We start from the raw sequence: 25,693 nt of genomic DNA on the forward strand, positions 1-25,693 counted from the left end.
CTAAAGTGTCACAGTGTCTCCTGCCCAGATTCCTGACTGGCTTCCAGAAGCAGCTCCTCGAGCTCCTTCTCGTTCTTAGAGCAGCTCAGTTCTGCATGGGGAAAACAGGCGGGCAGCCTCTGATCAGCCCGGTGGGGATGGGGGTACAAGCCCGTCCCTGCCAACGCTGCTCAAGCCAGAGCCCGAGGGCCCAGGGCCCACTGAGAACATCAGACTCCAGTCAACAAACCTTACATGCCCTTCTCCCAGGGAGGGATCCCAGGGAAGCAGGGTGGGGACTGAGGATCAAGTCCCACTGATCCTGCCCCTTCAAGGGCCATTTCAAAGAGGGGGAAACTGAGGCCCACCAAGAGATAGGTGCCTGCCTGGAAATCACACACAGCACCCAAGGATTAACCCGTCACCCTGCTCCAGAGCTCCTCTCACCATGTTCCAAGCCACAGCGGCTCGCCTTGGCCTCAGGCCCTGGGGGTGGCTCTGGGGGCAGTGCGAGGGCGAATTCAGGCTTCAGGCCATTGGGCAGCGCTGGCCCAAACTGAGGCGGCTCCGGCTGTGGCTGAGGCTCAGATGACTCTGGGTCCCAAGTGCCCACGGCCTCAGCTGGCAGTGGGGCAGATGAGGTGGCTGGGGAGGGTAAGACTGGTGGGGAAGGAGGACCAGGAAGGGCAGGCGGGGCAGGGGGCACAGGGGGTTCCGCCCTCTCAGGTGGACTCTCCACCCGGGTTACCACGAACACTTTGTGGCCCCGGCCTGGGCTGGACACGGAGATACGCTGCTCGGTGGGGGAGGAGGGGCTGCCTGGGGGACTCCTGTCCCCAGGGCCCAGGGAGTCTGTGGGGGGCACCAGGGCGGGGCAGGGGGCCCCGGCCCTCTCCCCATCCTCCCCCTCCGAGTCCGAGTCCGAGTCTGAGTCTGGCCCGGGGCCGGGGTCTGGGGCCCCGTTCTCCTGCGCCTCGGCAGCGGGCTCGTCGTCGGGCTGGGGCCCAGTGACAGTGATCTCCGGCATGGAGGCCGACAGCTGCAGCCGCTGCTCCTTCTCCTCCCGCTCTCGCGCCAGCACGAAGTTGCGCTTGCAGCCGTTCTGGATCTCAGCAAGCAGTGCCTTTTGCGTCTCGATGAAGCTCTTCACCTGCAGGCGGGGTGGGCCTGGCTAGGGCTCTGGAGCCCGACCCCAGGGGCTCTGTGCTCGCCCCAGGCCAGCCCGCCCCGCCTGCCCTCAGCGAGGCCACAGGGAGAGCCCGCTCACCGCCTCCTTCTTGGGCTCGCGGTCAAGGTCCAAGCGCAGCAGGGAGTGGTTCACCTTGAGGGCCAACGACAGCGCCATGAGCCCGCCAGTCTTGATCTCGTTCTCCCGAAGGTCCAGTCTCAGGAGGCGGGGGCTCTCGGCGATGAACTCTGCCACCGCCACCGCGCCTGGGAGGGGGACCGCAGGGGCTGGCCACGGACCCACGCCCGGCGACTGCCCTCCGAGCCCTGCCTGCCCTCCAGCCGGCCCATGCCTACCCTCGCACGTGAGCTTGGTGGAGGCCAGGCCGAGGCGCAGCACGCTGCGGTTGCCGATGAGGCCGTTCTTGAGGTTCCGCACGCCTTCATTCCCGATGGGGTTGTGGCCCAGGTTCAGCGTCTCCAGACTGTGTGTGTGTGGCTGGAGGGGGCAGTGCGTGAGTGAGGAAAGGCCCCGAAGGCCAGTCAAGAAAGAGGCAAGACCTCGAGCTTCCTTGTCAGCAGTGCTGCTGGTCTGAGCCCAGCAGATTCCTTTTTAAGGCTGAAGCTCTGGTGTCCTTAGGAGCCTTCCAAGCGCTCGCAGCCCATCCACACCCCAGCCTGCCAAGCACCCTGCTAGTCCACACGTCTGGACCCACCCTCTGCCCCGCCAGCATCCTGAGGACTCTGGGCAAAGGCCTGGCAGTAGTTCTTAATCTGGGTATGAATCTCGGTAACCTGCGGGCTTGCTTCAAATACTACATAATAAAAAGCCTTAAGACTTACTGAAGGCTTTAAGAAATACTAATTTTCTGTACACAGCACTGCACTAGACTACATTGCTACATGCACAAGGACAATGACAGAGGGCTACCTCCCCAGGGAAAAGAGGGTGTAGAAGCTGAAGGAAAGCCGAATAGGGCTAAAAGGAGAGTTTAAGCAGTTCCTGAACTCCCAGCAAGAGGACTGGGGAACCTGATGGGTAGAAGGCGACATGCTGAGAGGTGGGGGGAGGGGGGCCCAGGGTGCCTCCCTCCCTCTCCCAGCCGACTCACCAGAGTCATGCCCAGGAAGGCCATGCCCGTGTGCGTAAGCTGGTTGTTCCACAGCACCAGGGTCACCAGCCCCTTCCTCTGCTCCTTGAGGCCCTCACAGATGTAGGCCAGACCTGGGGGCGGCCAGTGGGCAAGCCTCGTCTGCGATCCTGGCACTTCCCCAGGGGACACTGGTGTGGGAGCCACGGCCACCCTATGGGCACTCAGAACCTCCCCAGCTCCATCCTCACCCTGGCCTGGCTGGCCCCACAGGCTCTGACCCTGCCACCTCCTGCGGCTGTACTCCTGCCTCGGCCAAGCTGCCCTGGTCCCCGGGTGTCCGGAACTCACCCGTCTGCTTCAGATCTCTGCTCACATATCACCCTCTCCCGAAACAATCCCCAGCAGCCTACCCTCAGTAGCCAGCTCAGCCCACCATAGCTGCTTTATTTTTCTCCAGAACACATCTGACAGACAAGTATTTTATTAATGTATCTTGGCTTTGTCTTTCCAGAGGGTTGAGATCTGTGTCTCACAGCTGTGAGCCCAGAGGTGACAGGCCTGGCACATGGTAGGTACTCAGTAAATGTGGTGTCTGGGCCTGGCTGCTCTGGGGGAAGTCACTGGCCTCACTGTCCCACTCTGCACCACCCCTCTGCCCCCAAAATCAAGCATCTAGGTTCTTCCCCACCTCAGGGCCTTTAGACCTGCTGTTCCCTCTCCCTGGATTCTTTTCCTAGGCTTTTAAAATGGCTGCTTCCATTCTCAGCCTCCACATTGCTGCCCAGAGGCCCTCTCCCTGCACCATCTTGAACAGCCTCTGGTTGACCCTTTATCTCAACATCCTTGTTTCCCTCAGGGCCTTTTTTCACAGATAGAAACTATTTAAATTATCTGTGTTCAATACCTCAGCCTATCCAAAGATCTCCACTGAGCTGTCCCCTCCTCCAGCACGCTCTCCCTGGCCCCTGACTAGGTCAGACACTGCCACAGGTTCCCACCACCAGGTCTGCCCAGTCTGGGTCACTGCTGCCGGGGACAGACTGTGCTTCCTAATGGACTAAGCCCATGACAGCAGGGCTGGGACTGTGCTGGCCATGACTGTCTCCAGCACCACAGAGCACCCAGCTGGCACACAGTGGGTGCTGGTGACTAGAGTCGGGGTGGGCAGACTTCGCACACACCTGAGTCCAACACGTGGTTGTTACGGAGGTCCAGGATCTGCAGGGAGCAGTTGAACTTGAGCAGGTTGCCTAGCTGGGCCGAGTCCTGCAGGCCATTGAGCTTGTTGTCAGCCAGGTACAGCTCTCGCAGATTCATGTTCATCTTCAGGGCCGTGGCTGGGGGAGCAGGGAGAGGCTGCCAGGCCTGGCCAGGGCCAAGGGACCCGGTCAAGAGTTCCAGCCCGCCAGCAGGCTGCGGTCGCCACGCAGCCCCCTGCCCTGAGGCTCACCGAGCAGCATGAGGGGCCGCCCCGACAGGCTGGCGTTCTCCAGGTGCAGCACCGCCAGGCTGCTGCGGATGCGTAGGGCACGGGCCACAAAGGGCGCCGAGTGGTCCAGCAAGGGCGTGTTGCGGGCATCTAGGTACTGCAGGCAGCTCGTCTGGTGGGGCAGGTGCAGGGCTGAGTCAGGTTGGCCGCAGCCCTCCCTGCCCTGGGGGACCTCCCACCCTACAGCCCAGCAAGGAGCAGGGCTATCCTGTCTATTTATAGCAGGGAAACTGGCTGGTGAGGGAAGGCCCAGCCTGGGGTCGTGTGAGTGAGCAAGGCAGGCTGTTGACAGCTGAGCCTCAACTCCTGTGTGGCAGACGCCCTGTATGTGAGTGAAAAGTGGCAAGGGGCAACCACAGGGATACATTATGGGTAAGTGAAGGAAGAGGGAAGAACACCTGTAGGGAGAGAGGGTGGGCTGGGGCAGGGCACCTCTTGGCACTGCTTTCCCACTGGCCTGGAAGCCGGAGCCCAGTGCCTCACAGCGGCCCACACTCTGAGGGTGCTGGCCACTTCAGGAAAACCTGGAGAGGGTGCAGGTGGGAGGCACCCACCTTGCGCATCATGTGGGCAGCGGCCTGCCAGCCCCGGGTGCCGATGTGCTTGTTGAAGGAGATATTGAGGTGGGTGGCCGACTCGTAGTACTCGATCATGTCGAAGAGGGCTGAGGCGCCCTGCGGGTGGAGGCGCCAGGGCTCAGCTCAGCAGAGGTGGCCGGAGGGTAGGGGGAGTCCTGCTGCTGCCCCACCTCCTCTGGGTTCCAGAAAGCACCCTTCCCCTTTCCTGTGGCAGCCAGTCTTTCTTTTACTCAGCCCCCTAGGGGCTCTCCTGTCCTGGCACCCGAGTTCTCTGAGACCCTGACCCCAGGTCTCCTGTTTCCTCCAGATGGAGCCCAAGCCCCTGGGCTCCTAGTGGCCTCCATGTCTGGAGAGGTGAGGCCACAGGCCTAAATGGGGAGGCTGCTTTTGGAATGTTTCTCAAACTCCTCCTGGGTAAGGGGTTCCTGGGAAGACTGGTAGCCACATGCCTACCCCTCAGACCTGGCTGGCTCCCCAAGTCTCTCCCTTGCTCACAAAGCCCTGCCTTTAGGGTAGGTCTAGAAGACCCCTTCTCTGTGCCCCCTACCCAGCCTGGTCACAATGGATATCTCCCTTTTAGTCCTTCAAGAGGAACTTCCCAGGCTTTGTCCAAGGGGGATCCCTCCCCCACACAGTGCTCTTTCCCCACCAAACTTCTAAGGGGCCAGGGAGCTCAGGGCAGGTAAGGGCAGTGGCTGGGGCTGCTCACATCCTCATCTAGGTTCGTCTGCTCCAGATCCACGACCTTGAACTGCAGCCTCTTGAAGACCTCTTCCAGGGCCTCGCAGGTCTTGTAGTCAAGCTTCTCCCCTGAAACGAGAAGCAGCCCCATCTGTGTGTCTGAGTGTGTTTCTGTGCCTGTGTGTATGTGCTGGGGGGAGGGTGGGAAGATGGGCTCCGGGCCAAGGCAGGGAGGACAGGTTCACTGCACTCGCCTCCCACTCTCTCAAGCCCAGCGCCTGCCCGACAAGCTCCTCTTCTGGCAGGATCTGCAGAACCCGGGCAGGCCCAGGCCCGTGCTCCCCCCTCAGACCCACCTCAGAGAGGCTCTGGCCCTGCCCACTACCCAAGGGCTCCCAGCCTCTGTCCAGGCACACACCTTTCAGGTCCAGACAGTCAATGCGGTGCCCGAGGTCTGTGAACTCCTGGGAAAGCAGAGTGGACAGTGGTTAAGGCAGGAAGACACCAGCAAGGGCCAGGCTAGACCCTTGACAGTGGGGCAGCTGGGGCTCTGATCTGGCTTTTATTTCTGAGGTGAGGCAGTATCCTGTGGTGGGGGTGAGGTGTAGGGCAGCTCCACACCCACAGGGCCAGGGCCTGGCAGGCCTGGGCACAGCCCCTCTGCCCCAGCTGAATGAAGTGAGGGTGTCCCAGGGGCGGGCATACCAGGCAGAGGAACAGACAGTGCAAAGGCTGAGGCAGATGCTGAGGCGAGGAGGGCTGACAGGTCGGGCCTGAGAGGCAGAGAGTGAAGGCAGGGCACCAGGCTAGGTGCCCAGCAAGCCCTCAGTAAGGAGGAGTGAAGAGATGGTCTTCCAGCCCCTTTCTGGCTCTAAGCCTCAGCAGCCCCCCACCCTACAGTGCCAGACCCTATCCTCTGGGCTGCACACACATCAACTCATGAGGTTTGTGCTCTGATGAACCCATGTGTACAGACAAAGAGGCTGAGGCCCAGCTCTGCCTAAGGTCACTCTCTAGCAAGGGGCGGGCTTGGTGTGAGCCAGGCTGGAGGGCTCCAGGGCCCACATTCTTGGCCACGTTTCCCTGACAACAAGCCTTTCTGGAATCCCCCACAGAACCCCTAACTCAGGTGCACAAAAAGAATGGCAGGCATGACTGCTCACAGCAGCACTGTCTGAGGGACCAACAACCCTAGAAGCAAGGAACTTCAGAACACTCTAGAATGACCCACCCAAAGAGAAGGCAATGCTTTACCAACACGACCGGGCCGGGTGGGCTGCAGGGCCAGCATGCCACTAGTACAGCAACGCCTATTCACATAAAAACCGAAGTGCCCTCGTGTCTGTGTACCTCTGCGTAGTGACTGGCCCTCTTACAGATGCACAGGAAAGGCCAGAGGATGAAAGCTCAAGCTGTCAACAGTGGGGACTCCCCAGGAATGAGACTTGAGCAAGAAGTGGGAGGTGGATTTTACTTTTTACTGTCTGTAGCATTTGAGTAAAAAAAAAATTTAAGACTATATATACACAACATAGATTAAGAACAAATATCCTATCTATGACATTCCCCCTGGGGAATAGAATTTTAGGGGAGTGACAGATCACTGAAATCTTATTTCACAGAATTCTATTCTAGTTAAAATATTCATGAAGAGCCTGATCATTTTGACAACTGACAGGGTTTTCAGATGTGCTTACATGGGCCCTGAGCTAGGTGGCCAGGCTGGGCAGGGAGTGCTTCGTGCACCCTCTCCTGTGCTGGCACTGCGGTGGGGGAGGGCAGCCTCACCCCAGGGACCCCTCCTCCCCACCCCTCCTGCGTATGGCCCACCCTGACCTGGCATACCTGGAGCTGCCTGAGGAGCTTGGGGATCTGTCTGCAGTTCAGCTTCTGGCAGGCCTGCTTGTAGGCGCCGATGACCTCATCCACGGTCACATTCTGGGCTGTAGGCACAGAGGACCCACGCCTTTGACTCTCCACACCTGGAGCCCTTTCTTCCCCACCCATGCCCCTGTGGTCCCATCAAGCACTATCCTGTTTTCAAAAGGAGGAAACCAAGGTCCAGGGAGGGAAAGCTGGTGACGGGGCAGAGTCAAGCACTTGGCTCTAGAACTGCTTTCTCTCCACTGTGCTGGGGGCGGGGCTGAGACCACTGTGCTGGAGGACAAAAGGCGACAGAGGCTCCAGTCTCCCCAGGGCTCAGGGCTGGTCCCCTGTCCCTCACTTCCCTGTGGGTAGAACAGCAGGTGACGAGCTGCCCTCCCAGGAGTCAGCTGCCCTCTGCTGGACCAAGCGAGGGAGCTCTCTGATACGCGCTGTGGGCCCCCAGCTCTGGGGGTGGGCGTGGGGGCTGGAGCTGGCCCAGCCTGGGAAGGCAGCCCTTGGGACTCTGGCAGCTGCTTCAGAGAGTCCAGCCAAGCCGGGTCCAGCAACCCCCAAGGCGTCCATGAACTTGAGTGAGCGAAAAATCACCTGTTTTCACTAATTGAACTGAACTGAAAGTTAGCGTTTTCTTCTTACTAACATAGGTTTTAAAAAAGAGAAAAGAGACAGCATTCAGCAGACCCTGAGACTTCGCTATCAGAAGAAATGATAGGTGTCTTCACATAACAGGTACCGTGCAGTCTGAAAGCACACCACTGCTTTGAAAATGGTCCTCATCAGGCACCGTTGTGAGATGTTATTTCATGTGCCAGTCAAGAAGAGTAGAGATACTAGATTGCCATTTATAAAAATTTCAGTTAACTGTATTTTAAATGGCATTCTTTGTAACCCTTTTATTTTTTGCCTTTAAAAATAAAAATCATCGCTCAGAGAAGAGGTACACAGGCAGATGGCCAAGGGCAAAAATCATTCCCCTAGACACACTCACTTCAATGAAGGTCCGGTAGCCCAGACTGGGCTGGCCTGGTCATGTCAGATGGGCGTGAAGTAGGGACAGAGCAAATGTGAGATCATCACTAGCAACCTTGGCGTCCTAGACAGTCTACAGTCTTCAACAGCCTCTCAAACTGCCATCAGTCCTTCAGCTGTTCATCGCTGACGTCCCCTCCTCCAGGAAGCTCTCCTTGACTTGCCCACACTGGGCCGGGCTCCTCCTCTGGCTCCTGATGTCCCCTGGGGTCCACCCCCCAGCCCTGCCCACTTGGTATGTCCCTGCTCCCAGAAGCCTCCTGGCAAGCTCGAGGCCCAGGTCCCTAACCTGGCCATCTCTGCCCCGGCTACAGCTGTTGCCCAGCCACCCTTTCATCCAAGTGTTCGCAGAGCTGTGCGCAGTCACAGACTCACACAAGGTCACAGATAGAGCTCAGGGAGGTTCATGTGCCCACTCACGGAATGAGGGGCAACTGGCAGCAGGCGGGAGGAGGGGTAGATATTCTCAGAGAAGTGAGGGGACCCCCAAGGCTCAGAGCAACTTGCTGACCCCTAGAGATAAGAATGACAAGACTGTCACTTGTCACTTTCCTCTGATATTGAGACACATTTGAGGTGAGAATAGCACTGGGGAAAGACGCTTAAAACAAAAGTGGGGGTTGTCAGGCCCCCATAGCATGGGCTCAGAGGCCTGGGGGTACCCCACCCTGCCAGTTTCCCCAATGGCATTCATTATGAGCACATCCGGGGGCCTGGCCTGTTACCAGCGCAGACGCGAAAGTGTCCGTTGGCTGGGGAATGACCTTATGGTAATCATTACATGTGTGTATTTCATTCACACAGTAAGGAAAAGAAACTACCACGTTAAGGCCAGCATTCTGCACATACTACCACTTGGGAATGAGATGAAATGGATTCAAATAAGAAATGAACCAATTTAAGAAAAGAGGGTGAGGAACTGGCAGTACAGGTGGTTCAGAGCAACAGTATGCAGCATTTATGCAGCAATAATGCTGCGCTAGGAGCCACCCCAAGCCCTTTACAAGCTAGCAGAGCTGGGAGCGGGCCCAGGCAGGCTGGCTCCAGGACCAGCACCTACATTTGCTCATTTGTGACAGGATGAAATGATCGAGGGGAAAACACCGTGAAGGGCTGACGTCCAGAGACTGAGAGAGAAAGCTCCTCAGACTCTGGCCACAAGGCCTCCAGCCTCGGGTCATCTGCTGACTTCTATAGGCTTAAGCCACCACACAGACTGTGGCCATGGCCCATGCGGCACAGAGGGGCCGCCGGCCTGCGGCCCCTGCCCTTAAGAGGCTACAGCTCGGCACCCACCAAAGTGCCCCTTGTGCAGCTCTAACCCAGCTCTTGGGGGCAAGGAGGGCAGATGGGTTAGAGGGATGTGGCAGCCTGAGCCTGCTCCCCCAGTTTGTCTAGTGACACTAGGGGAGGGCCGGGAGTGCAATGCATGCGGGCGCCAGGCACAAAAGCCTGAGGTGCTGGGCTGGGGGGTGAAGGGGAGCAGGTTCCTTAGGGCAGCACTATAGAGGGGAAGGTACAGCTGTGGCCTGAAGTGCACCCTCCCTCGTGCCCTCTGCGGCCATGGGTCGGGCCTCTGGAGTTCCCCACCTGAGATGTAGGCACTCGCAAACTGGTTAAGAACACCAGCTCTGGAGCCAGAGTGCCTGGGGTTGAATCCTGGCTCCCAGTCTAAACTCTGTGACTCTGAGAAAAGCAATTTAACCTCTGAGCCTCAGTTGCCTTATCCCTAAAATGGGGATGAGTAAATCCCAGGGACACAGTGATGACAAGAGTCTGTCCCTCTGACCTGAGTACACTCGTGGGGGCTGACTAAACACCAGCTCTCACTGCAGTGTTTTCTCCCCACAGGAAGGCAGGGACCCAGGACAGGCATGCAAAGGACCTGGCCAGCAATCGAATGCTTGATGAGGCCGGCCTTCAGCAAGCAGCACACAGGTTGCAGAGGGGAGCAGTGTGAGTGAGGGCTTGTCTCCCGTCAGGGCTTGAACGTGTCTGCTCAACTCCCAAGTCCAGCGCTCTGAAGATACACTTAAGCAGGGGCTGGAGTCAAAACGACTGTCAGTGAGTAAGTACAGTGGTGAGGGAGGCAAAGAGCATGCACACATGCCAGAGATGGCAGGTGTAGAAGGAATGGCTTGGAATAAGACCTGTGTTGCGATTCGTGTCCTGGTGAGGCTGTGATAAACAATCACAATGACCTCTTTCCCTCCAAAGATGGGGGATGTGAGGGGGCCTGCTGAGCAGCTGCACAGTGCTGGATCTGATTCGGGAGCCACAGCTGCAGAAAAAGATGCAGAGGAGAGTGGTGCTCACACCTCCAGGCACTGGAAGCACACTTTCCACCTAGCCTCACTTAGCCAGCTCCATGATGCTATGGGTGGGCAGTTATTTCCCCGTTTTAGGATAAGGGTGGATGCTCAGAGGGCAAGTCAGAGCTGTTCAAGGTCATCAAGCCAAGAGTGGCAGGATTGGAACACACACCCAGATGCTTGCTCTAAAGCGAGCATGGCCTAATTCTCACACTAGCTCTAAAGCGAGCATGGCCTAATTCTCACACTACCTTGATGGGCCTGCAGAGGAAGGACCCAGGGCTAGAGGCAGGCTCTGGGGACCTCTGGACTCTGGGTGGGGCCAAGGGAAAGGCGTGGACTCTGGGGAGGGACTGGGCAGTGCGCCAGCCAGTGGGCGGGGCCTCACAGAAGGCTCTGCGGCTCCCCCAGCAGCTGGCGCCAGTTTCCCAGGAAGAGGCTGTGGGGCAGAGCCTGCCTCCCCCCCCCCCACCACCACCGCCAACTGCCAGGGCCCTCCCAAAGGCAGAGAGAAACCCTACGCCAGGCATCAGGTGACAGGCAGAGAGACGCTGCTTGTCCGACCGGCTGTCCCTCCCTCCTCGGTCTCTCATTTGCACACAGGTACAAAGGCACCCACGAAATACAAGGACAGGTTGGGCACCAGGGGGCGGCGATGACTCAGGCCATCCCTGCCAGCCTGAAGCTGGTGGGAGAGCCAAACACAGTCATCCTAGTGGGAGTCAAAAACCAGGAAGCAACAGTGGTGGGGGAGGGAGGGGGAGGGGCCAACTCTCACTGCTGGGGCTTCAGTGGGGGGTGGGGGACACGACAGAGACAGATAAAAATGGAGCAGTTCCTCGGAGGGGGTCGGCGTTACAAGTGGAAGCAGGCCTGGAAGGATCCAGGGCACCAGGCCAGTGCACGGTGGGGAGAGGTGGGAGGCGGCAAGCGGACGCAGCGGCCCTCAGCAAAGACTTTGTTCAGGGTGAGACAGGGCCACCAGGCCTGGGTGCGGGGCAGCAACAGGAGCTACTCAGGTTCTGGAGGACTGTGATTCTGCAGGAGTGGGGGTCTCTCTGGAGATGTGGGAGGGGCCCACTGTGTCCCCTAACAGGGAGGCTGTTAAGACTGGTACACAAGAGGTGATGAGTGAGGCTTAGGAGCGTGGGTGGCCCAGAGCCAGGAGGCCTGGGTCCTCATCCCTCTATTAGCAGAAAGCCTGCAGCCCTGACCCCCCAGGGCCTGGCTGCAGCACCAGCACAGTCAACCTCGGGAGGCTGCCGGCCGCGCTCCTCCTGTCCCTGGAGGGAGGGCACAGCCACCAGCACCTCGCCTGACAGACAGGAAACAGAGAGTCTTATGGAGGGTGGGTGACCAGGCCCTCGCTGGACGGCATCTGTCCACAAGGATCCGGGCTCTTTCCTGCAGGACTCCCCAGACTCTGGTGCTCCCACAGCTCAAGGTGTGTGGAACACCACCCTCCCCTAACCAGGCCCAGACCAGCACAGCCCCTGCTGCCTCACTCACAGAGCCATCCCAGGACTCCGGGTGGCACCATCCACATTACCTCCACTCTTCACTGTCCTCCCCGAAGGCTCCAGGAGTGGACAGGGGACCTGCCCACAGCCCAGCACAGTGATGGGTCAAAGACAAGAAGCTGACCCAGCCCAGCCAGTCCCAGGGCCCATGCCGGAAGTAAGGAAAGAAAAGCTCTCTTCCCGTGCTGGGTGGCTGAGATGGCCTCCCATTTCTGGAGCGGCTGGCAGCCACCCTGGCACCCACCAGGACAGCCTTCTGAAAACAAAGCCGACTCAGAGAAAAGGTGAGCTCAGAGGTAAAGAGAGGGTCCTGTGATGTATAAGACCCTGGATCCAGCCAGGCCTGAAGTCAAACTCTTCAGGACTCCTCAGGTCCGTAAGCCAGCAAATTCTCCCTTTTTGCTTCAGCCCCTTGAGTTAGGCTTCTAACCCTGGAGCACTCCAGTGTAGATACCATCTTGCTAATTCATTCAGGAAACATCTCCCGAGGCCTACTGCATGCCAAGCTCTGTGCTGGCACCAGGTGGGCAGGGATGGTTCTGACCTGGTCCCTGCCCTGCGGGGGTCAAGGTGGTCAGGAGGGACCCAGGTCTCAGAGGCCCCTTTTAAGCCTTGTTGGTGAATGGGACCTTTCCCTCCCACAAGCATTGCGTTCTAGCCACTCCCCAACTCTTCCGTCTCCCAGAAAGGCCCAGTGGTTCAGCGGTCCGCACACCTCCCCTCACGTGTTACACCCTCTCTCAGGTTACCTCTCAGCTTCTCCAGGAAGCCCTCTGGTCTTCCTCATCTCAGCCCTGCCCACTCGTGACTTGTCACTGTCTGGAGATCTGTCTCTCTCTCCCCCTGTCTCTCCCTTCAGGGTTTCTGGGATCTGGCGAGGCTCAACAGTCTCCCAAGGTTACGCAGCTGGGCAGGGGGTAGAGGAAGGGTTCCTGGCCCACCTTGATGCCCTCAGGCCCCCGGCTTCAGGCTGGACAGACAGGTGTGAAGGCTCAGAAGTGCAGCCTTCTCTAATATTAGGACAGCCCCCAGAAGACAGCCTGGAGGTTGCAGTGCATGCTGTGTCCCCAACACTGCCCAGCATGCATCCAATCCAGGTGCAGAGAAGGCGTCAAGACAGGGTGAGGAGCGACAGACAGACAGAGGAGCTCACATCTGGCGGCTGCACGAGGCCCTAGGGGTGGCTGGGGCATGCTGGCCAGGAGGGACCACCTGCTCCACGTGGAGAAAGGCGGTGGGGGCTGGGCTCCAAGGTCCACTGACCGAGGAAGCCTGGAGGGAGGTAAGCAGGGTGCCAGGGCCAAGGCCCTGCAAAAAACTACCCACTCTGTGAAATATTCTAAAAGTCAGAGTGCTGCCCGCAGAGCAGTGCAGGCTGCTCCTGCTCCCACCTGGTCCCTACCAGGCGCTCTGTCCCATGCTCTGCTCCTCCCTGCTTCATCCTCATCAGAATCCTGCAGAGAGGAGCTCTCCGGCCCATTTACCACTCCCTGTACAGAGGAAGAAGTCTCTGGCGAGGCTCAACAGTCTCCCAAGGTTACGCAGCTGGGCAGGGAGTAGAGGAAGGGTTCCTGGCCCACCTTGATGCCCTCAGGCCCCCGGCTTCAGGCTGGACAGACAGGTGTGAAGGCTCAGAAGTGCAGCCTTCTCTAGTATTAGGACAGGGAGGCTGCACGGAGGAGCTGTCTCTCCCTTCAGGGTTTCTGGGATCTGCAGAGCTGTCCTCCAGGCTTTCTCACCGTGCCTGCTGAGACCTGGCCTCCAGGTGGTGGCCTCGGGAGCCAGCGGCTGGGCCCGAGAGGTGAGGCGGGTGTGCAGCCAGCCAGTGTGCTCGCTCTCCTCTCCCAGATACCCCCATGAGAAGCCACTGACGCCCAGCCTTGTCCCAGAGCCGCCTGTGTGACCAGGGTGACAAACCCAGAGGCAGTGGCAGAGCAGCACCACAAGGCCATACAGGGCAGGACAGGAATGTGGAGGCAGAGGGGCTGGGCAGGCTGGGAACTGCTGGGAAGGGCACATCTAGAAAAGTCTCAGAGAGAAGGACCTGAAGTGTCAGACAACAAAGAGGGAACGGCGCCCGGGCAGAGAGGGCTTCGTGACCAGGGTCGGGGAGTAGAGACTACACCATGCATTTGGGCAATGAGCCCTGTCATCAGGAGGGCCTACGGAGTGTGAGAGGAGAGGGGGTGGTGGGCCTTAGTCACCGAGCATGGGATGGGGGTGTCATCCTAGAGGTGCAGGTGGCAAAGCTCAGTGCACAGGAGAGATGGGAGTGCAGGTCTGGCTCAGGGGCTCCGGCAGTCAAGACCCCCACCCAATCCTTGTCAGTGACAGAGTTATCTGCTCACACATCTCCAGGCCTTTGCACCTACTGCCATCTGCCCAGAGTGCTCTTCTGCCTTGCGCCCCCATGTCACCCTCCTGCCTGGGGTGAGGACTGGGTCTCTGGCGTCAGAAGGCCAGGCTGAGTGAACTCAGGGAATATTCCTCCTCTGTTGGTGCCCCACCCGGCACCGCACTCAGGCAGTGATGGGAAGCACAGTGAGGTCACTGGGGGGTTCAGTCCGGAGCAACCGCCTCCATGCTTCTTCCCTGGGGCCAGTGCCAGTTCCTTCCTCCTGCAGGGCTGCACACATCCCTCCCTACATCCCTCCCCCGGCTTAGGAGGCCCCAAGGGCGGGGGCGGGGGCAGGAGAGGGGCAGGGCCCGAACAAGGAGGCAGCAGCGAGCACCCACACTGCTTTCTGTGGGTCACCACCCCGGCATCCAAGGCCCCACCACCTCTCAGACAGGAAGCTCTGTGGTCCTAGTCCTGTAGTGCCACCAATCTTAAGCTGCCCACATGCAGATCTTCCTGGTTCCCACCCCAAGTCCTTACCTACGCTGCTTTGGGCACAGAATCAGGATAGGAGGGGCCCTCAGTGGCCATATAAGGCCCAATTCAGCCGGCATTTCCCGGAGATCAGACATTTCTCACAGAGCTATCTTTACTGAAGGGGACCAGCCACAGAATGATGCCCAGCAAGCACCTGGCATCGGCTGTAGACACCCACAGGCCCCAGGAGACCAGGCCTCACACCACCTGTTAACCTCTGCCCGTGGCTATTACCTCCAAGCCCCACAAGTCCTTGCCGCGAGAGCCCTGGTCAGTTTTTCTGGAGCTGGGGAGGTGCTCCCAGTTCATAGGCTCCTTCCTGTATTGGGGAACTCCTTACGTTGCACTGCCCAGCCAGCCCTCCTACCCATCCTAACGTGGGTTTTCCACCTGTCTGGTGATATTGTCCCCACATACTCCTCTGCTGTGAATCCTGCAGGGCCCGACTCTGGGCCTGCAACCAGGGCACATGATCATAGGTGGAGAGATGGGAGGCCTGAGAAGGCAAGGCCCTCAGCCCAGAGTAGGGGGTTTGAACCCAGGTCTGTGCCTCTGACCCCAATCCTTCGGCCACTGCCCCCACCTCTAAACAATGCTCCTTCCCACCCACTCCCTCCATCCCCACAATTCTCTAAAGGCACTCAGCAGAGGAGGAGGGGGAAGGGAACACAGTGCTTAGAGGCTCTCTGGTGCTTTGTGGAGCATTATTTTGCATCTACTCCCTGAGTAACTTACAAACCTGATCACATTTATGCCTCCTAACAGCTCTGAGAAGCAGGGACTGTCTCCCTAACTTTCCAGATAAGACTGGGAGACAGGGAAGTGACCTGCCCAAGGGCACTTTTCCAGCTGAAAGCAGACACAGGATCTGCTTCTCCTCCACAGGTGGGCTGCACTCCCCACGCGTGGGCCAGCTCCCGGGGCGGGGAGGCCCTCCCTACACCAGCCCTCCCTCTGAAAGGGCCCTTTCCATCCATTCCCCAAAGCAAGAAATTGACTTCTTAAATTTCCAGTGATTCTCAGAACAAGAGAAATACAAATTAATCTAAAGCATGCCAACCTACCAGAAAGGCCAACACCTACAAGCTGGGCGGCACGCATGGCTGCTGAGACTGGGAAGCAGGCACGCCCTTGAACACCTGGTACATGCACCAACCCCTACAACCCCTTTCCAAAGCAAGTGGCAATACCAGTCTCAATTCCAAAATACAAAGGCTATACCCTTTGGTCCAGCTGTTACACTTCTGGAGTTCATCCTACAGATATACTTGCAAAGGTGCAAAATCGTATCCTACAAGGGTTTTCACTGCAGCACTGGTTGCAAATGCAGGCTGCACCCAACACCAATATCCATCAGTAGGGAGCAGTCAATAAAAAGTCCACCCGTACACTGGAACTTTCTGCAGCCAGAAAGGACAAGGACACTCTCTGAGCCAATTGGAAACAATATCCAAGATACATTAAATGGAAGAATCAAGGCACAGGACAGTGTGCTTGTGAACGCCACCTTTTATGAAACAGAGAAAATTAAAATCTGTGCTCATTGTTAAAAAGCAGCTAACACGGAGACAGAGCAGCAAGAGAAGTGGCTCGGACTCAGGGAGCTTCCAGGCAGCCCTCAAAGCCACCACCTGGGCTGGTGGCCTCCTTCAAGCAGGGTGCCAGGGGGAGGCTGCGCTCTTCTCTGAGCACCACGCACAGCCACCCACCATGTGCGGGGCCTCAGGAGAGCACAGTGTCAGCCTGGACCTGGGGGAGGTGACAGCAGAGGAACGAGGCGGCTTGCTTGGCGTTGGGTGTCCCCACTGTTTCAGAAGCAACTCAGAAAAGTTTCTATGTGAAATGATAGGTATCTAGGATTTGCTACAAAACAATGCAGACAGGGACAACATAGAGGATAAAGATGCTGGTCATTCTTGAAGCAAGGAAGGGGGTTTATCAGGTTTGTTATACCACGTTTGTATGTATCTGTTAAATGGGAAAAAAGCAGCAGCTGCTCATGGCTGGTGGCCCACAGGAGCCCAGAGGCCATATTTGGGCTGGGAGGGAAGTCTGACCCAGGCCAGAGTTAGGCCAAGGCCAGCCTCTCATGACAACCTTAGTTACAAAGCCGGGTCTGGCTGCGGTGGCAGCCATCCTGTTTGGCTCCCTAGGGTCTGGCTCAGCAGGTGCTCAGTGAATATGAGCTGAAGGAAGGAAGGGACAGGAGTGCAGACTTCACACTTGCACCTCAAGGAACAGGAGAGATAAAGGGTTGTCAAAGGAGAGTCTGAGGCACACAGTGAGGGGATCAGGAGCCTGGGGGCTCCCGGCACAAGCCTGGTAACCACAGCATCCTGTGCTCTGCAGGGAGCCCACTGGCAGCTGACATTCATGAAGCTGTTACCCTAGGTGGCCCCTTCATGTGCCGCAGCTCACTGGAGCCTTGTGGTACACCCCGAGAAAGGGAATATAACCAGACCCCAGCCCATCTCAGACAAAGGAAAGGAGGTCCAGAGAGGTGTCAACACCCAGGCCACACATTCCAGGGGCCTTCCTCTTTCACTGCTCTGCCACTATGGCCTCTGAGCCGGCCTCCTGAGACTCGAGTCAGCTCCGTGCCTGCTCACCATGTTCACCTGTTACAATCCCTGAGTCTGCAGCTTAGCCGTGGGAGACCCTGCCCTGCCCGGCTGGGAGCTCCCCAGCAGGCTGGCAAAGACCCCACAGGATGCACTGAGGTCAGCGGCTGGGTGCCAGGAAGCCGGGACATAGAATGGGGGTGGTGATTCGGCCCAGGCCTGGGGTGGGGTTGGAGAGAAGCAGCTGTCTGCCAGCAGATAGAGGCCCAGGTGGGAATTTCTTGTGTGTCCCCCTGTTCTGAAAACTCTGTGCCTGTGACTCTTCAGGAAAAACGAAAGGACACTGGTCATGAGTTATTCTTCCTGAGGAACAATCACTGAGGCTCTTCCACCCCCACCCACCTTTCCGTGACTCAGGCACGGAGGGAGTGTGCAGATCACACCAGGCTGGAAACTGCAGAGCTCGGGAGATGGCACCTTCCCCAGCACAGTGCGTTCCTGAGCCACACCAGCTCCACATGCTGCTCGAGGACTAGCTCCCCTCGGAGGAAAGGGGTCTACCGCCCGGCTGCCTGTCCCTGCCCAGGGGGGCTGAGGCAATCCCCAGGTGGCACGTATGGGTTTGCCCCTTCTGAAATGCATGCCCAGGAAACCTGGTGAGGGCCTGCAGGGAGACTCCAAGCAGGTCCTCCACTAGAGGACAACCCACTGCCCTTGCAGTCCCAGCCTCCAGAGAAGAGGCAGGCACATAATATACTTACTGTGGCTATCTGTCCCTGCTGTGGGATGGCAATGGGCCTGCCTCCCCAGGCACCGGGTCCCCAGCTCCTACCTTGTTTGTTCTGGCCTCCAGGTCTGCAATTGCTATTTCCCAGGCCCGGAAAGCTTTCTTGCCCCTCCCCCAGCTCCCTAACTTGTCCTTCAGGTCTCAGCTGAAATGTCACTTCCTTGGAGAAGCCCTCCATGACCCCTTTCTAAATCAGCACCCCCACCCCACACCGCCCCATTACTCTCCACCATGTCTGTCTGTCTCCTTGTGCGACACAATCTGTATCTGCTGTTTACCCTGCCCTGGACCAAGGGCTCCCTGAGACTAGGGATATCACTGCTTGGTCTCAACTAATGGCTGTGAAGGAATGAATGAGATGACTTGTTTTGTGAACTGAACAGTCTTCCTTCCTCTCCCCAAAGAACCACGGGACTGCCCCCAGACAGGATGGCCAGTCCTTTCCTCTCAGGCCCCCGTGTCCCTCCCCAGGCCTGCTGAGGGGCTGTGATGCCCACAGCTGCTGGGTGTGAAGAGGGTTCTTCCCTGTCCCCTACTGAGGGAAGTGGCATGCCGCCTGCCGGGACACAAACTGCAGAACGGCCACCTGCAGGGGCTGGCCTGGGCTTATGCGACCAGCCAAGCCTGTGGGAGGACCCGCCCACTCCAGCAAAGGGACAAGAGCCCACCCCAACCCCTCATGCAGACCTTCCAAGCCGCCAGGCCCAACTGAAGATCCTGTTACAGAAAGACATGCAGTCAGAGGAAACCTACAACTTCCCAAGTCTCCTGGGGCAGAAGGGACCAGGCAGATCACACAGGACTTACCCTGGGCCCACCACAGAGCCTCCCACACAGGGTGATCAAGTCAGTGGTGCTCTTGAATGAACTGGGAAGTCAAGGCCTCAATCCCTGGGTCCCCAGTAGCACTGTGCACTAAGCACCTGAGTTCTAGCTGTGTAACAGGCACCTTTTAATTCTAAGCCATTAATACTGACAACAGCCAATACTTACACAGCACTTTACATATACTACCTTGTTTACTGCTTCAACAACCCTATGACGTACGATTTATTTTCCCTGTTTTACAAATGGGGAAACTGAGGTGGGGCAATGAAGGGGCTCACGGTCACAGATACAATGAAGGCAAGAACTGGGGTTCTAGCCCCAGCCCGGCTCCAGGCCTTGCCCTAAGCACACATGACCATCTTTCTGTGCGCAGCTGCCATGGGGGTATTGCTATCCCTCCCCCATCCTTTCCAGAAGAGGAAACTGAGGCTCGTGGAGGTGGAGCGCTTGCCAAAGACACGTAGCTGGGGCAGAGAAGACCCTGCAGGCAGGCGTGACTTCGAAGTCCAAGTCTCCGGCCTGGGGTAGCGGTGACCCTGCCCGGAACAGCCGAGGCGCTCGATACTCTCACCCAAGCCAGGTGCTCGCCCCTCAGCCTTGCTGCCTTCACCCCACCCCGGTCCTAGCTCATGTCCTTCCGCACCCTCTGTCGGTCTGTAGCGGCCCTGTTGGCTTCTTGGCTGACTTGTCTCTCATCCCCATTCCGGATGGTGAGTCTGTGGAGCACGGCCAGACTTGGCCACTGCTGTGTCCCCAGCACACAGAAGGGCACTGACCGTAGCACTAGCTGATGACCTGAGCCACCAAGACCACACACCTAATCCTGTGGTGAGTGGAGACCAAGGAGACCCACAGAGCACAAGTACCCAAGACTGTCCCACTAACTGAGGACTTTCTGCTGGGGGGGTCCTCTGTGGCCTCCACGAGCCTCCAGCTGGAAGGAATCCCCAAAGGATGTGTGTATCTGAGGTCACTGGTGACTTACCACTGCATGACTGGAATCCACCTTCTTATCTTCGTGGAGTCAGATTGTATCTGGGGTGTCTGCAGAGCCCAGGTCCTCTTCTCTTAGGACTGTCCCCCACCCCCACAAGGGTGATCCAGCCCTCTCAGGTCCCGTCGGACTGGAAGGTATCTTTGCTAAGCCTGAATAAACTGCGGGGGCAGGGGCCTGCACTGAGCAGTCCCGACCTGGCCACCAGGATGGCCTGTGACCAGACAAAATGAGGAACAAACCAGGAGTGCATGTGGCCCAAAGAGCTGGTGCCAGTCCTGGTTCCTGTCAGCTCTCAGGACCCACAGGGAACTGGTGGAGGCCCCCATGCCCTTCCAGTTAACACCCTCATTTACCTCATGAGGCCCCAAGTGAATTCTGGCCCCGACAACATAAATAAACCCTAACCGTCATAGGAGAGGACCCTAATCTCTTTACAGTTGAGTGTCCTCATCTGCAAAATGGAGCCAATGAGACTCACACACACAGAGGCTTCTAGAGGTCACTCGTGTAAAATGTCTGGCATGGGGCTGGTGCTTAGTAAACAGTAGCCACAGGCATCACTGGTCCAGGCCTGACACCCAGCGACACCTCAGAGGGTGGGTGCCGCAGAGGCAAAGGGCAAACAAAGCAGCTCCAGCCGCAGGCTCACTGAGGGCCTGCCCCCAAGCCAGCTGCCTCCACCTGTCCCCGGCCACCTGGCTCGGAAATGCTTGTCACACACGGTCCTGTTTGCCCACAGACAAATATTTGCCCAGGCTGGGCGCCTGAGGGCGCAGAAGTGAAGACCGGAGGACAAATGAGTGTGACAGAGTGGCAGGAGGAGGCCCCCAGGGCCGGAGGAGGAGCCCGGCCTCGCTGCCTCGGCCTCCCAACTCAGATGCGGCTCTGGCGGCCTGCCCACATCTGTTCCTCAGGCTCCCTGTCTACCGAGGGAGAGGCTGCTTGAGATCTCGCCGTTCTGCTGTGCTGTAAGTCGAGCAGACAGGAGGGGAAGCTCTTGGCTGGGTGCTCCAGGCAGGCCTGCCGGCCACCTGGTGATACAGCACAGAATGAGCTGCTGCACGTGGAGCACTCAGCACCATGCTTGGCATGCAATAGGTACGCTGCAAATGCCTCACTGCACTTCCTGCTGTTGCTGATCTACAGGCCAGTGGTGGCCCTGCAAAGCCCCCACAGTCCTCTGGGATGCACACCTCTTGCCTCATCCACTTTCTGCAGGGGTGTTCTCACAGCCCCTGGCCCCACCCTCTTCAAAAGAACACCCCTACTCACTCTACTCCCAGGGGATCAGGTGGGCCTCACACTCCCCGAGGTGCCCCTGCCGTTCCCATGGCCCCAGCCCTGCACCCTGTCAGAAGAGTAGGCAGTCGGACAGTGACGCCTCCAAGATGCCGAGGCCAGAGGCTGTGTCCCCTCCATCTGCCACAGGATGAGACAGGTCCAGGTATCTTGTACGCTTAGCCATTTCGGGTCATGCTGGGCTTTGGGCCACCCCAGGTCTAATCCAACAAGTACTAGATACTGGACTCCATTGCTTCCTCTTACTCCCACCTGCCTCAAGGGTGAGTTGTCTCAGCAGTAACTCAACCAGCCTTTCACTTAACACCTGCTTTGGGCCCCACCCCATGCAGTGAGGCCGGGGGTGCAGCGTCCACAACAGCCCTCACCCGCCTACACAGGGCTCCCAGTCCAGCAGGGACAACCCAGCCCAGATAGTGACAACCCAAAGGGGAGGGGTCTGGGGCTGGGGAGCCCAGGAGACTGCCGAACCCTATCTGGGGTCAGGGAGGGCTTCTTGGAGGAGGCGCTACCTAATATAACTGGTCACAAGAGCACAGGGACTGTGGCTCTCTTTCAGCATCACACCCCAAAACATAACCGCACCTGGCATGCAGGAGGTGCTCCACAGGATGTGCTTAAGGAAAGAAAGGTGGGAAGGAGACCCTGGGACAATGAGGAGCAGGAATTAGCCAAATAACAAAAGGAAGAGCCACTTGAAAGTCTGGCTTACTGTGTAAAGCTCTACAGAGCCACCAACCACAACGATACACCCCACGCCCAGGCCTACACCCTAGACAAGTTCTTGCTCACATTCCAGGTGATGTTCACAGCCACACCAGTTTGTGATACAGAAAGCCACGAACAGCCCAACCGTCCACCAACAGCACAATGGGCGATCTAAGGCATGGTCAGACAATGCAAGACTGCAGAGCACCTCCATGGATGAAACTGGGAAACATTACGCTGAAGGACCAGCAGGACCCAGGAGTCCACTCATCACACAATGTCATTTTTATAAGACTGAAAAGCAAAACTAAAACCATGCTTTTTAGCATATACACACAGGCGATAAAACTGAAAAACAAAAAAAAATAAAAATGAGACATACCAATCACAGAGCTCTGTGCTCCGCACCCACCCAGAGGTACGGGTGAGTTAATAGCAATGTTCTCACCCCTACATTGAGAGGTAGGCTTACAGGTTCTCATTATATTACACTTCAGCTTATGTGGATGTTACATATATAGTTCACATGCCAAGAAAAGAATTTAATAACAATAATTTAAAAAGCAGAAGGGGAGGGAAAGGCAGTATATACAGAGAAGACAAGTAATGATTCTATAGCATCTTACTACGCTGATGGACAGTGACTGTAATGGGGTATGTGGGGGGGACTTAATAATAGGGGGAGTCTAGTAACCATAATGTTGTTCAAGTAATTGTACATTAACGATATAAAAAAAAAAGCAGGAGAAATGAGGCAGCAGAGGGAACAGCACGTGCAAAGACTCAAGAGAGAGCTGATGGCACCGCCTGGGAACTGAAGGTCACAGTCAGGTCAAATGAAGCACAAGGGCAAGGGACCCAGGACAGGGCTAGAGACACCGAGGTGTGTGAAAAGGTCTCCAAGTCACTCAGTGACTCACTGCCTCCCATCACTACCACCCAACGAAGTCCTAAGGAGGTGATGGGCCAAGCGCAAGGAAGGAGCCTCTGATAAAGATAAAGTCGGGGCTTGTCAGGGGACAACCAGGCCTGCCAAACCAGATGGGCTATTTCAGGCTGCCTGCCTCAAGCTTCTGTTGGGGGCACCAGATGGCCAGCTGCAACTCGGAGGCACCAGGAGAGTTTTATTTTGGAATTTTAAAATCAAGTTAACTGTGAGCTGTTTACTGGTGCAGCAAAGGCTCCAGGGACAGAAACTGGGTGCCTGGAACTTCTCATCGCCCAACCTAACTTTCCTCCATAAAAGGTGAGTAACACCACTTACCCTCCTAAAGTCTGTTTGGGAACTAAAGGACATATTTATTCATTCATGCATTCTTTGCTTGGGCAGACAATGGAAAACAAAACAGATCTGATCCCTGCTGTGGAAGTTCAGTGGAAGAAAAAAGGAAAAAAGTATTTTTAGGGAGGAAAGAGGAGTCCTGTTCCCCTCCTCCACCTTTCCCGCAAGGCAAATGATAAACGAGGAAAAAGTTCTCTGCACAGTAAAATTCCAAAGAGTCAGTATTTGCAATAGGGAAGGAATCTTTACAAAAAGGTCCCAACAGCAAGGGGCAAAGGACACGAAGAAGCAACTCCCCAAAGTACATAACGTGTAAACAATAAACAGCCTAACTACTAGTCAGAGGCATGTCAAAAAAGGAACCATCGTGGAATCAAGACACTCATATGCAAAAATTATTCATTCATTCAAAAAAGAAAATTAAGGTACAACCAAGTCCTGTTGCTCAAAGCTTACAGTCCTAGGTGGAAACAAATGGTAACTGAGGCTTCAAAGGTTCCTACCTTCTAACCAGGTAAAACCACCTTCTAAGAACTTCTTCTGGGAAAGCTACCCAGGATGAACATAAAGATTTATGGACAAGGATGAACATCACTGCATTATTTATGCGATTGAAAACTGGAAAGGACCTAAATGCTCAGCAATGCGGAAATGGCTCAAAGAAATTACAACAGCCCAATGATGTATATTAATCATACTGTTTAAAAAATGGGAAAATGAAGTGAAAACACAGGATATTCAACGGTACACACAGTATCCTCCCAGCTTTATTTTTATCTGTGCCAGTGTATCTAGCCAGAGAAAAGAGTTGGGAAGGAAATGGTCTGGCATTTGACGTTGAAAATTTTCCAGGTGGTGCAAATCATTTCTGTGATAAGTCTGGCCTCTAGACTATATATATAGAACTCTTACAAGTCAGTAAGAAGACAAGCAATCCAATTTGAAAATGCGCAAAGGATCTGAATAGACATTTCTCCAAAGATATTCAAATGCCCGGTAAGCACTTGGAAAGATGCGCAAAATTATCAGCCATCAGGGAAACCAAAACCACAGTGAGATACCACTCTGCACCCTCTAGGGTGGCTAGAATCAAAAAGGCAGACAACAACAAAGACGTGAAGAAATCGGAACCCTCACACACTGCGGAGGGGAATGTCAGAGGGGCAGTCGCTTGGGAAAACAATCTGGCAGTTGCTCAAATGGTTAAACAGTCACCACATGACCCAGCAATTTTATTCCTAGAGAAATGAAAACATACACACTTGTTCTTTAATAGTCACAGCAGGGTTGTTCACAATAGCCAGAAAGTGGAAACAACCCAAATGTACATCAACAGATGAAGAGATAAATAAAACATAATGTATCCATACAATGGAACGTTCTTCAGCCAGCACAGGGAATGAAGTTCTGATACATGCCACAACTGGGGTGAACTTTGGAAACGTTATGTGGAACAGAAACAAGCCACACACAAAAGACTGCATACTACACGATTTCATTTGTGTGAAAAGCCCAGAATCTAAAGGGAGGAAAAGCAGATACGTGGTTGCCTCCAGTGTGTAGGGGAGGAGTGGGTGTTGCTGAAGGGGTGCAGTTTCTCTATGGGGTAATGAACATTTCTAAAATTGACTTTGATGACAGATGTACAATTCTGAAAAACCGAAAAGCAGTGAATTGGATGCTTTAAATGGGTGAAATGTATGTGAATCACATCTCAATAGAGCTGCTTTCAAAAAAACTTTCAGATGATAAAATTAACAAGTGATTTTTTATTTTCTACATCAGAACCCCAGCTTTTTTTTTTTAAATCATGAACATACCTTATTTTTAAAGTTAGAGGAGAATCAAGGTAGTTTTTTAAAGTTAGAAGAGAATCAAGAGAATCAAGGTAGTGTTCCCTTCCTTAGTGACAGCCATCATCAGTGTCTGGGGTGACTGCACAGCCTTCTCCCCCAGCACCCCTCACCAGCTCCAGGAGGGGGCAGAAGAAAACCAGGACTCCTGCAGCCAAGCTCCCGTGGCTCCGGGTGGGCTGGCAACGGAATCTCCATTTTCCCAGAGCCCAAACCCTTCCCTTAACAACTTCACGCAGCACGTCAGGATGGGCCCTGTCCTGAGTGATAGGAGTCCCTCTCGGGCCTGCTGCCTCTAAAGCAAGGAGGCTACCCCTCCACACCTGGTAATCTACACTCTAGAGGTAGGGAAGGGGCCTGTGCTAGCCCAGGAGTCTCTTGGCTGCATGGTCAGTGAGCACAGCAGCTGGTGGTGGTGCATAAGTCAGATGGCCCTGCTGTCAGATGCCTGCTCCACCCACCGGCCTAGGATGTCCTCCCCTCTCCAGGACCAGACAGTTAGGCTGCTGTCAGACATGGGGGCTCAAAGCAGGGTTTTTTGGAGGGCACTCTCTCTGGGCTCTGCCCGCACCAACCTCCCCTCCCCTGCAACTCCATCCTGAAGGGCACTCACTAAGCACCTGCTCTGCAGCTAGGGACACAATAGTGACAGAGGCAGCTGTGGCCCTGCCCTCCTGGGGCTCACAGTCAGTGGGGGAAACAGACCGGTCCCCACACATAGACTACCCAGAGTGGGCAGTGCTGGGATAGGGAGCCCGGAAAAGCTCAGC

The 25,693-nt window shown here is 56.3% G+C and overlaps 1 protein-coding gene and 1 long non-coding RNA gene across 3 annotated transcripts in view; one reads left to right on the forward strand and one right to left on the reverse strand.

Annotated features, from left to right (window-relative positions):
• PPP1R37 (protein phosphatase 1 regulatory subunit 37) overlaps nt 1-25,693 on the reverse strand; it is a 36,157-nt gene continuing 10,464 nt past the window's right edge. The window contains exons 2-12 of one of the 2 annotated variants that reach the window (XM_036885577.2): nt 6,834-6,931; nt 5,407-5,452; nt 5,017-5,117; nt 4,284-4,403; nt 3,691-3,841; nt 3,422-3,577; nt 2,259-2,371; nt 1,504-1,645; nt 1,247-1,413; nt 427-1,129; nt 1-91 (exon numbers count right to left, since the gene is read on the reverse strand). In XM_036885577.2, the coding sequence (XP_036741472.2) occupies nt 9-91; nt 427-1,129; nt 1,247-1,413; nt 1,504-1,645; nt 2,259-2,371; nt 3,422-3,577; nt 3,691-3,841; nt 4,284-4,403; nt 5,017-5,117; nt 5,407-5,452; nt 6,834-6,931 (1,880 nt within the window). In that variant the 3' untranslated portion in view covers nt 1-8. The remainder of the gene's footprint in view (nt 92-426; nt 1,130-1,246; nt 1,414-1,503; nt 1,646-2,258; nt 2,372-3,421; nt 3,578-3,690; nt 3,842-4,283; nt 4,404-5,016; nt 5,118-5,406; nt 5,453-6,833; nt 6,932-25,693) is intronic. The other variant, XM_036885578.2, reaches the window with a different exon arrangement.
• On the forward strand, nt 11,135-12,569 carry LOC118912460 (uncharacterized). The gene is made up of 3 exons (XR_005024802.2): nt 11,135-11,657; nt 11,790-12,017; nt 12,478-12,569. It is a non-coding gene; the product is annotated as an uncharacterized LOC118912460 (long non-coding RNA).

This window comes from Manis pentadactyla, chromosome 15, assembly GCF_030020395.1.
Source record: "Manis pentadactyla isolate mManPen7 chromosome 15, mManPen7.hap1, whole genome shotgun sequence".
In the NCBI taxonomy this organism is placed as follows: Eukaryota; Metazoa; Chordata; class Mammalia; order Pholidota; family Manidae; genus Manis; species Manis pentadactyla.